The following is a 12,086-nucleotide window of genomic DNA, read 5'->3' as shown; positions in this document are numbered from 1 at the left end:
GAATGTGCGAGAACAGCCAGTGGATCTTAGTTACGTCTGCTAAGATCATAGAAAACGCAGGCAGATTCTTCTTCTAATGCTGCCTGAGAAACAAACAGCACACTCCGGGTGCCATTTAAAATAACAAACTTTTGATTGAAGAAATAAACTAAGTTTAAAAACACCACAGACCTCTCACAACGACCTATCTTTAGTTAGGTTGCAAGAGAATGACTGGATATGACATGTGAGGGGAGGAGCTATATAGCAGCTCTGCTTGGGTGATCCTCTTGCAACTTCCTGTTGGGGAAGAGATATAATCCCATAAGTAATGGATGCCCCGTGGACTGACTACACTTAAGAGAAAATAGGTTGCAAAAAGGGAGCAAGAGCGTGGAGAGGTGAAAGAGAGCAAGGAAAGAAAGGGGGAGACATGAAGAGACAGGGTGAGGGATGGAGCAGAAAGTTGGAAGCGGGACAGTGAGATAAGGGTATTGCTAGTTGATGTAGAGGGAAGAAAAGAAAGGGCAACATCGTGAAAGGAAGAGAGAATCGAAGATGGAGAAAAAGGTAGCAAGAGATACATAATATATGTAGGAAAATGAATTCACACATGAGCATACAACAACCAGTATAAATCAGGGAGGAAATAGTTAGAGGCCATATAATGTTACTGTTTAAAAAGATAGATAATCCCTTTATTACCCATTCCCCAGTTTTGCATAACCAACACTGTTATATTAATATACTTTTTACCTCTGTGATTACCTTGTATCTAAGCCTCAGCAGACTGCCCCCTTATCTCATTTCTTTTGACAGACTTGCATTTTAGCCAATCAGTACTGACTCTTATATAACTCCACAAGCGTGAGCACAATGTTATATATATATATATATATATATATATATATATAACATATGAACTACTGCTGTCTAGCTGTGAAAAACTGTCAAATGCATTCAGATAAGCGGCGGCCTTTAAGGGCTTAAAAATTAGCACATGAGCCTACCTAGGTTTAGCTTTCAACTAAGAATACCAAAAGAACAAAGCAAATTTAATGATAAAAGTAAAAATCGGAAAGAATGCTCTATCTGAATCATAAAAGTTTAATTTTGACTTGAGAGTCCGTTTAACTAATGTCCGCAGCTAGCTCCCAGTACTGCATTTGCTGCTCCTTCAATAAAGGATACCAAGATAATGAAGAAATGTGATGATAAAAGTAAATTGGAGAGTAAAGTAAATTGCTCCGTCTGAATTGTGAAAGAAAAAGTTTGGGTTTCATGTCCCTTTAATAAAATAAAAAATGAATTCAAAGTTACTAAAAACTACAATAAAAAGATGGTAAACTTATTCCTGACCACAAAAATCTCAACAAACACAGAAGTCAGAAAACAAAGACATTTCGAAGTTACAAAAAAAAAAAAAAAAAAAAAAAAGTTATCAATTTCTCTTTGTTCTCTTGCTATCTTTATTTGAAAAAGCAAGAATCGAAGCTAAGGAACCGGACAATTTTTGGTTCAATACCTGGGTTGCGCTTGCTGATTGGTGGCTAAATATAGCCACCAATCAGCAAGTGCTACCCAGGTTCTGACCAAAAATGGGCTGGCGTACATTGAAATGAAGATACCAAGAGAACGAAGAAAAATTGATAATAGGATTAAATTAGAAAGTTACTTAAAAATTGCCTGCTCTATCTGAATCATGAAAGAAAAAAAATTGGGTTTACTATCCATTTAAGCATTATACTTTCATGACTTATTTTGCCCCCTTTAATTTAACTCTTTAAATTTGTTGGATTTTCAGTACACACTACATATTTCACAAGCTTGACCATGTCTGCCCCTATAGGGCCTCAACAGAGGTCATCAGATAAACTGCGAAACAATACAGGTTTTGCCAATATAATGACCGTGTACTCCAAACAACAAGCGTTACAGGAGTCTCCAAATAAGGCAAGTGTTGGAGTTTGACTATAGAAAAACAATTGCAGAAAACTAAGTTAAAGGAATAGTCTAGTCAAAATTAAATGTTCATGATTCACATAGAGCAGCAATTTTAAGCAACTTTCTAATTTACCTCCTATTATCACATTTTATTAATTCTCTTGGTATCTTTATTTGAATGTAAGCTTAGAAGCCGGCCCATTTTTGGTTCAGCACCTGGGTAGCGCTTGCTGATTGGTGGCTACATTTAACCACCAATCAGCAAGCTGTACCAAGGTGCTGAACCAAAAACAGGCCGGCTCCAATGTTTAAATTCTTGCTTTTTAACCTCTTAAGGACATATGACTGAAATTTTCCGTCATAAAACAATTGAGCAAACTGAAAGCTGTGTCCTTAAAGGGTTAAAATAAAAATGCCAAGAGAACTAAGAAAAAAAAATACAAATTTATGCTTACCTGATAAATTTCTCTCTTGTGGTGTATCCAGTCCACGGGTTCATCCATTACTTGTGGGATATTCTCCTTCCCAACAGGAAGTTGCAAGAGGACACCCACAGCAGAGCTGTCTATATAGCTCCTCCCCTAAATGCCACCCCCAGTCATTCGACCGAAGACAAGCAAGAAAAAGGAGAAACTATAGGGTGCAGTGGGGACTGTAGTTTTAAAAATAAAAAACACTTGCCTTAAAGTGACAGGGCGGGCCGTGGACTGGATACACCACAAGAGAAAGAAATTTATCAGGTAAGCATAAATTTTGTTTTCTCTTGTAAGGTGTATCCAGTCCACGGGTTCATCCATTACTTGTGGGATACCAATACCAAAGCTTTAGGACACGGATGAAGGGAGGGACAAGGCAGGAACTTAAACGGAAGGCACCACCTTCTTCCCCAAAAATAGCTTCCGAGGAAGCAAAAGTATCAAATTTGTAGAATTTAGAAAAAGTATGAAGCGAAGACCAAGTCAACACCTTACAAATCTGTTCAACAGAGGCCTCATTTTTAAAAGCCCATGTGGAAGCTACCGCTCTAGTGGAATGAGCTGTAATTCTTTCAGGAGGCTACTGGCCAGCAGTCTCATAAGCTAAACGGATTATGCTTCTCAGCCAAAAAGAAAGAGAAGATGCCGAAGCCTTTTGTCCTCTACTCTGTCCAGAGTAGACAACAAACAATGCAGATGTTTGACGAAAATCCTTAGTAGCTTGTAAATAAAACTTTAAAGCACGAACCACGTCAAGACTGTGTAATAGACGTTCCTTCTTTGAAGAAGGATTAGGACACAGTGACGGAACAACAATCTCCTGATTGATATTCTTATTAGATACCACCTTAGGAAGAAATCCAGGTTTCGTACGCAACACTACCTTATCTGTATGGAATATCAGGTAAGGGGAATCACACTGTAAGGCAGATAACTCTGAAACTCTTCGAGCCGAAGAGATAGCTACCAAAAACAGAACTTTCCAAGATAAAAGCTTGATATCTATGGAATGCAGGGGTTCAAACTGAACCCCTTGAAGAACTAAGAACTAAATTTAAACTCCATGGCGGAGCAACAGGTTTAAACACAGGCTTGATTCTAACTAAAGCCTGACAAAACGCCTGAACGTCTGGAACATCTGCCATGCGCTTGTGCAGAAGAATAGACAGAGCAGAAATCTGTCCCTTTAAGGAACTAGCTGACAATCCCTTCTCTTGGAGAAAAGATAATATCCTAGGAATCCTGACTTTACTCCACGAGTAACCCTTGGATTCACACCAATGAAGATATTAACAACATATCTTATGATAGATTTTCCTTGTGACAGGCTTTCGAGCCTGAATTACGGTATCAATGACCGACTCGGAGAAACCACGTTTTGATAAAATCAAGCGTTCAATCTCCAAGAAGTCAGCCGCAGAGAAATTAGATTTGGATGTTTGAATGGACCTTGGACTAGAAGATCCTGCCTCAGCGGCAGAGTCCATGGTGGAAGGGATGACATGTCCACCAGATCTGCATACCAAGTCCTGCGTGGCCACGCAGGTGCTATCAAAATCACCAAAGCTCTCTCCTGCTTGATCTTGGCAATCAGACGAGGGAGGAGAGGAAATGGTGGGAACACATAAGCCAGGCTGAAGGACCAGGGCACTGCTAGAGCATCTATCAGCGCTGCCTGGGGATCCCTTGACCTGGACCCGTAAAAGGGAAGCTTGGCGTTCTGACGAGACGCCATCAGATCCACTTCTGGTTTGCCCCATAGTTGAATCAGCTGGGCAAATACCTCCGGATGGAGCTCCCACTCCACCGGATGAAAAGTTTGCCGACTTAGAAAATCCGCCTCCCAGTTCTCTACTCCTGGGATATGGATAGCTGAGAGATGGCAAGAGTGAACCTCTGCCCATAGAATTATCTTTGAAACCCCCAACATTGCCAGGGGGCTTCTTGTCCCCCCCTGATGGTTGATATAGGCTACAGTCGTGATATTGTCCGACTGAAATCTGATGAACCTGACCGCAGCTAGTTGAGGACAAGCCTGAAGAGCATTGAATATCACTCTCAGTTCCAGAATGTTTATCGGAAGGAGGGCTTCCTCCTGAGTCCACGAACCCTGAGCCTTCAGGGAGTTCCAGACTGCGCCCCAGCCCAGAAGGCTGGCATCTGTCGTGACTATAGTCCACTCTGGCCTGCGGAAACTCATTCCCCTGGACAGATGGACCCGAGAGAACCACCAGAGAAGAGAATCCCTGGTCTCTTGATCCAGATTTAGCAGAGGGGACAAATCTGTGTAATCCCCATTCCACTGATTGAACAAGGAGTTTCCTCTATGTCAGACATGTTTAACAGACTAGTAATGAGACAAGCAAGCTTGGAAAACACTTTAATAAAGGTGAAACAGCAATTAAACAAAAACGTTACTGTGCCTTTTATGTGAAAAAAACTAGCACTTAAACTGCAAAACAGTGAAAAAATACAGTAAAATCTTTGAAATTTTTACAGTGTGAATAAGGGACTAAAGCAGCATTGCACCCACTTGCAAATGGATGATTAACCCCTTAGGCCCCAAACCGGATTGAAAAACGTTAAAAAACATTAAAAATCAATTGAGCACCATGCCACAGCTCTGCTGAGGCTCCTACCTGCCCTTAAATACGATTTTGTGCAGAAATAACCCCTTTGAAAGGGTTCTCAGATGCCAGAGGACTCTTCTAGGGAAGCTGGATGTCTGTGTGTATTAAAACTGTGCAGTAAGAGCGCTAAAATAGGCCCCTCCCACCATGTACTGGATGTCAGAGGGGCCTTAAGAAAATACTCCTTGGAGTATCTGACTAGCCATGTGGAAACTAGGCCCCAAATAAAGACTTATCTCCCTCAGAGAAAAACGTCCTATTTATGAAATCATGTAAACATTTTGTCACTAAGCAATATGAATATTAACATGAGTATTACCCTGTTATATAATCATGATCCCAGTCGCTGTTAAATCACTGCATCAGGCTTACCTCAAATACACAAGGCTCTGTCAGCATTTTCTAGAACCTATTCCTCTCTCTAGAAATAAAAATACTGAACATACCTCAAAGCAGGTAATCTGCAGGCCGTTCCCCCAACTGAAGTTTTCCCATATTCATCAGTTATGTGTGAGAACAGCAATGAACCTTAGTTACAAACCGCTAAGATCATCAATCTCCAGGCAGAATTCTTCTTCTAATTTCTGCCTGAGAGAAAAACAGTACAACGCCGGTACCGTTTAAAAATAAACTCTTGATTGAAGGTAAACCTACATCACCACATATCTCGATACTTATTCTCTTGCAACTCTCGACAAGAAAGGGACAGGGGGTGGCAGTTAGGGGAGGAGCTATATAGACAGCTCTGCTGTGGGTGTCCTCTTGCAACTTCCTGTTGGGAAGGAGAATATCCCACAAGTAATGGATGAACCCGTGGACTGGATACACCTTACAAGAGAAATGATAATTTGAGTAAATTAGAGTTGCTTAAAATTGTATGCTCTATATAAATCACCAAAGTTTAATTTTGACTTGACTGTCCCTTTAATTTGTTACTCTATAGCAAGACAACAGAAATGCCTGGAAATTACAAAGGTGTTGTGTTCCTTTCAGACTGTCTCTACTCAATAAAAACAAACAGAGTTGCAGCTCACCCCGGCTTCAACTGTGATGGATTTGTTCTCCTTCTCCTTGCGGGCTTTGTCGGGCTCGGTCTCAGACTGCTTGCCTTTCCTCTGAGCGGTGATTGCAATGCCCTCTTGTTCGGCCATCTTGCGATCCTCTTCAATTAGCTACGAGTTAAAAAAAGACAAGTTGACAAATCCGTTTGATAGGAACATCCCACTGTGAGTTTAACAACCGCTAAGAAACGATCACATGCAATGAATTCTTAAAAGGGACACTGTAAATGATTGGAAATGTTTCATGACAAAATAATTAATCAGACAGGTAATGTATAAGCAGTTTATATTAAAACGATACATATTTCATTCTACCTCTCTGTTTTCATAGCAGAGCTTATCTAGAAAGAGTGGGATGTAACATTCCCCAAGACAGAGAGTGCTAGACTCTAGTGTGAGAATATTCTTTTGTTATGAAAAACACTCTTAGCTAATAAAAGTCTGCTACATGAAATCTGATTTACATAAAGATAGAAAATCCTGTAGGTTTAATTATCCCCGCAACAGTGTTAAACACAGTTAAAATACCGCTCAGGACCCGCAGAGTACTGCTGATCTAGAGTGGTAACTGCCACTTAACCAATCAGCAGAGCTAGTTACACAACTGGGTCTTTCTACTAGCGCTGCCGATTAGGTAAGCGTCAGTTTGCATTCAGGGCCATCAGTGGTCTGAGGCTGCCGAGAAGTATTTTAACTGTTTCCAGGGGTTAAAAATACATAGAGGTGCAGGGTCACTATTCTGACAACTAATTAGAGCATGTAACTTTTTTTTTTTTTTTAAATGCAATTTTTTATTGAAGTTTCAAAGACAAGTAAAATACAGGATTTGTCCATTAACAATATTAACAACAAAGTATAACACTCAATATTATTACATAGAAGTTGTCCATTCAGCTGAAAGGGAGGTTGTAGGGTTAAGCAAAAGGTTGATACATTGCTATTTGAACTCTCAGAGATAATCGGAACAGTAAGCCCACTATGACGAATGGAAACATGTGTCCTATCAAGTGGAGTGTCAATTAAAAGTTTGGACTAATTGAGGTGGAACTTCATTTTATTTTATTATAAAGACCACAGGTGGGTCACAAAGAGTGGGAAAGAAAAGGTGTTACAGTGGGCAAGAGCCACTTGAATTATGGGGAATATGGGGGGGGGGGCAGAAAGATGATGGAGGGCGGAGCTAATCCTGTTCGGGCTGTATGGTGAACTCGCTTATATGCTTATTTAGACTACAGATACAAGCAGGATAATAACTAAAATAAGGTGTCAAGGGGAATGCTTTATTTGGTATGTATAAAACTAAACTTCCCAGAACTGATTCCACAGTGAAAACTAGTTGTGTACAATTATAGGTGGACCTGACAGGGTCCCTTAATGAAGATGAAGGGGGATACAAGGTGAGGGGAGATATATTAAGATGGCCAGCGGTCCTAGATTGAAGCTATGTAAAGGGAAGCCTGTTAGGAGGGTCCTGTATCACTAGAGGGTGGCTGCAGTGGTATGAGGATGTAATATGAAACTTGTGCTAGTGCCGTAATCCCCTATAGAAACTGTCTCCACTAGAGTTGGTTATTCATGAGTTATATGATGTTACCCAGTGCTTTTATTCTAAATGCCCAAAGGGCAAGAACTAACAGATATGTCTTATGAACCTCCTTGACTAGTAACTTTTATAGGTCCGGATATTTATAGCTCGTATAACTTTAGCTGGGTATGATAGAAAGGAGATATTCTGTTATATAACTTTAATCATACCAAATTAAAGACATAGCGTAGAACTAAATGAGATATACATGAGGGAATGAGCAAATACCGAACTCAGATGTTGAAATCAGATCTTCACATACCTAGGGGACAAGTGAGTTATCATTATAAAACCCTCTATACAGAGGTATTGTTAGGTGTGTGTATAAACTGGCATTTAGTAGAGATAAGGTATCGTTGCTACCCCTTCGGACCTAAGCAAGTAGACTTAAAACAATGCTGAAAAAGGGAAAACATCAAGGAACATTAAGAGTATAACAGCTACCTATTTCGTAGGAAAACCTTCAGTCCAGCTAACTATGTCTCATTAGGTACAACTAAATATGCATTCTGGTTAATAACAGAGATATAATTGAGGATCTCCTAAAGTGTATAGCTTCGTACATATGAAAAACTGACAAAAAAAAAAAAAAAAAAAATCTTAGTACTCTTTTTCTCCTGTGTTGCGCCCATCAGGAAACTCACATGCAAAATGAACTAGCTTCCATATGCAATATTTTGAGCGTTATATGAGATCCAGTATTAAAACTTAAGTGTCTACAATCAGGCGAAGTTGTCATCGTCTGTAAGCTATTTAGAAAGTCAGCGCCCCAAATGTGGAGTTCTGTAAAGAAATAATTTGTCTAGGGGACGATAAACCTATAGGTCCAAGAACTTATGGCTGGTTGATACTCCGCTAAGGACCAACTTCATACAGGGGAAGAAAACAGCCCAGAAGTAATTCAGCCAAATCCCCTTCTAATACGGCTTGTATACTGAGCATTGGTTGATGGGATCTCTGGGTATTGTAGAATGTAGGTCTATTACATGAATCAATAAGCTAACCAACCTCTATTCACACGTAACATATCTTAATAAATATCTGGATTAATGATAACATAGTAGACTGTTAGAACATGGATAGGTAGTATACTAGGTTGGTATAGTCAGTTATGAATTCATAAAGGTATTATGTACAAATGGTCTCACAACCAGTTATCAGGAATAGCATGGCGGGAGTAAAAATGTGGAAGTGTAAGTCATATACATTAGTTACTAACAATATTCATGTGAAATAGATGACACACAACATAGATAAGCTTCAATCTGATAAGTACATATAGAATTTGGTCTTGAAAAAAAGGGAACGCTGCTTGAAGACTAAGCAAAGACAGACAGTATTGGACATACCTTATATAGGAGAGTAAAACTAGGCGGCTGCTAATATGCATATAGAACAGTATAAACATACACATGCTCAGAGTCACAAAGCTCATTCTCATTAAAAGTTCTGTAGAATAAGCCTTCAAAAATGATTAATATTATGAACAATAGTTATAATGAACTTAATAAGACAACTACTATATACCAATATAAAGGAGAGGAATTACTAACTCAGGAATGTAATTTTGGAGGCCAGTAGCCTTCAACAGTGTGGGATATCTTTGCAGTTATCAGGTTCTGTCCTTATTATAAGTCCAAGTGACTGTCACTGCTAAAGATATGGCAGATTTGTTGCAGAGCTGTGTGGGTCTCAGCCTATTCCGGATCTGCGTGAGGCATAAGTATCCTCTACTCTTGCGGTGCGGGCTAGATCCGAATCCAGTTGTGAGATATGAACTCCATTGTATCCTAAAATCTTGAGGCTTTGTGTGCGTATCTGAGGAATCATGTTAGGTAAATTCTCTGACAAAAATCTCGCTAGACAGGCTGAGATGCGTGCAGAGGATTCAAGGGAGGTGTGTAGAGGCGGAATTGACCTCAGCTCTGTCTCACATGCTCCCTGTATGAGCGTGCCTGTGATAGACAGAGGCCGTAAATCCTTGTCGATCTCCGGTATACCTGTGATGCCACCAGTGTCAGCAGTAGTCCCCACAGCAGCGAAGGCCAGCGCAGAGCAAAGGATCCATCCCTCCGCAGGAGGGTGTAGAGTACTTACTGATGGTGAGGTGCTAACAAGTTGCGGTGCTCTGTTCCTTAGATTTAGATCATTGCCTGACAGTGTCTGTAAAACTGAGCTCTTCTTCATTGCGGTACTCGCTGTTGTACTCAAAGGGTGATCATGTGGAGAAGACTTCGAGTGGCTCCGCTGTGCTTTCAGCGCCGATGTTAAAGCTCTTGTGTGAAGCTGGGAGGTCTCGCCGTGCATGGTGATGTCTATTGTAGCGGCCATTTTAAGTGTCGAAATGGCCTCTCTTCCATCCTGATTTCTGATTGTAATTAGCAGGTCATGGAAGTAGCAGTCCATCTTCTCCTCTAATTTGTGAAGCAAAGCTTGCACCTGTTCGTTATAATCAGCCATATTTAGTTAGATAGCCGTGTGTTTTGTATAGTTTACCCCTCAGCTGCAGAGAAGGAATTACTTCTGCCTCGTGGTCATACCGGTATATGTAGCTCCAAGCTTTTGTCATATATGAAGTTTAAGGCTTCCCTAGTAAAAATTTAGAAAGACTCTTTCCTTCCCACATAAGTGCAAATCAGAAGCTTCAACAATAAAACCAATTATACTTTATATTATGCTAAATGCCTATTGATATTGCAGGAGCTCTCATGCCACACGTCTTGTCTCCTCAGTTGCTAGCTCCGCCCCCAGCATGTAACTTTTTAACTACAATGGCTGTTTAAAGCTGTTCTAAACAGTCCGCGCTATTATATAGGCAAAAACATGTATTTTTTAAATAGTTGAAGAATAAAAAAAAAAAATAGACTATCTTGTTAGTATTGAAATAGCAAGACACAAGTTTGCATGCTGGATTGCGGTGTAGGTATAAAATCCTGAAGTTCAGATAAAAAAAAAAGAAATGGGCAACACCATAGTATAACGTCTAATAAGAGTGAAATGTTGATGTACATTGATAAAAACACTATCGGCTAGATTCTGAGTTTTGCGTTATGAGGGGTGCGGTACTAACTTGCACGTTATTGTTACCGCTCACTTACCTACAGCGCTGGTATTACAGGTTTTTATAAACCAGCCGTTAAAAGACAAGAAGTGAGCGTAGAGCAAAATTGAGCTCCATACCGCACTCCAATACCAGCGCTGCTTAAAGGGACACTGAATCCAATTTTTTTGTTTCGTGATTCCGATAGAGCATACAATTTTAAGCAACTTTCTAATTTACTCCTATTATCAATTTTTCTTCGTTCACTTGCTATCTTTATTTGAAAAAGAAGGCATCTAAGCTTCTTTTTTGGTTCAGTATTCTGGACATAACTTTTTTATTGGTGAATGAATTTATCCACCAATCAGCAAGAATAAACCAGGTTATTCCCCAAAAATGGCCGGCATCTAAACTTACATTCTTGCATTTCAAATAAAGATGCCAAGAGAATGAAGAAAATGTGATAATAGGAGTAAATTAGAAAGTTGCTTAAAATTGCATGCTCTATCTGAGTCACAAAAGAAAATATTTGGGTTCAGTGTCCCTTTAAGTCAGCGATGAGCTGGTTGTACGTGCTCGTGCACGATTTACCCATAGACATCAATGGGGAGAGCCGGCTGAAAAAAAATCTAACACCTGCAAAAAAAGCAGTGTAAAGCTCCGTAACGCAGCCCTATTGATTCCTATGGGGAAACAAAATTTATGTTTACACCTAACACACTAACATGAACCCCGAGTCTAAACACCCCTAATCTGACACTTATTAACCACTAATCTGCCACCCCCGACAACTACATTATGCTTATTAACACCTAATCTGCTGCTCATCGCTGCCACTATACTAAACATATTAACCCCTAAACCGCCGCACTCCCGCATCTCAAACACTATTTAAATATTATTAACCCCTAATCTGCCGCCCCTAACATCGCCGCCACCTACCTACATTTATTAACCCCTAATCTGCCGCCCCAACGTCGCCGCCACTATACTAAAATAATTAACCCCTAAACCCAAGTCTAACCCTAACACCCCCTAACTTAAATATAATTAAAATAAATCTAACTAAATAATTCCTATTTAAAACTAAATACTTACCTATAAAATAAACCCTAAGATAGCTACAATATAACTAATAGTTACATTGTATCTAGCTTAGGGTTTATTTTTATTATACAGGCAAGTTTGTATTTATTTTAACTAGGTAGAATAGTTACTAAATAGTTATTAACTATTTACTAACTACCTAGCTAAAATAAATACAAATTTACCTGTAAAATAAAACCTAACCTTAGTTACACTAACACCTAACACTACAATTAAATAAATTACCTAAATTACAAAAACAAACACTAAATTACACAAAATAAA

The 12,086-nt window shown here is 39.6% G+C and overlaps 1 protein-coding gene across 3 annotated transcripts in view; it reads right to left on the bottom strand.

Annotated features, from left to right (window-relative positions):
• Positions 1-12,086, bottom strand: part of CCDC9 (coiled-coil domain containing 9) — a 453,629-nt gene that overhangs the window by 404,393 nt on the left and 37,150 nt on the right. For all 3 annotated transcript variants that reach the window (XM_053721824.1, XM_053721823.1, XM_053721825.1), the window contains exon 4: positions 6,064-6,201. In XM_053721824.1, coding sequence (XP_053577799.1) covers positions 6,064-6,201 — 138 coding nt within the window. The remainder of the gene's footprint in view (positions 1-6,063; positions 6,202-12,086) is intronic.

The sequence above is a fragment of the Bombina bombina genome, chromosome 7 (assembly GCF_027579735.1).
Source record: "Bombina bombina isolate aBomBom1 chromosome 7, aBomBom1.pri, whole genome shotgun sequence".
Lineage (NCBI taxonomy): Eukaryota > Metazoa > Chordata > Amphibia > Anura > Bombinatoridae > Bombina > Bombina bombina.
Note: the sequence above shows the minus strand (reverse complement) of the source record. Positions and strands in the feature narration are given on the sequence as shown.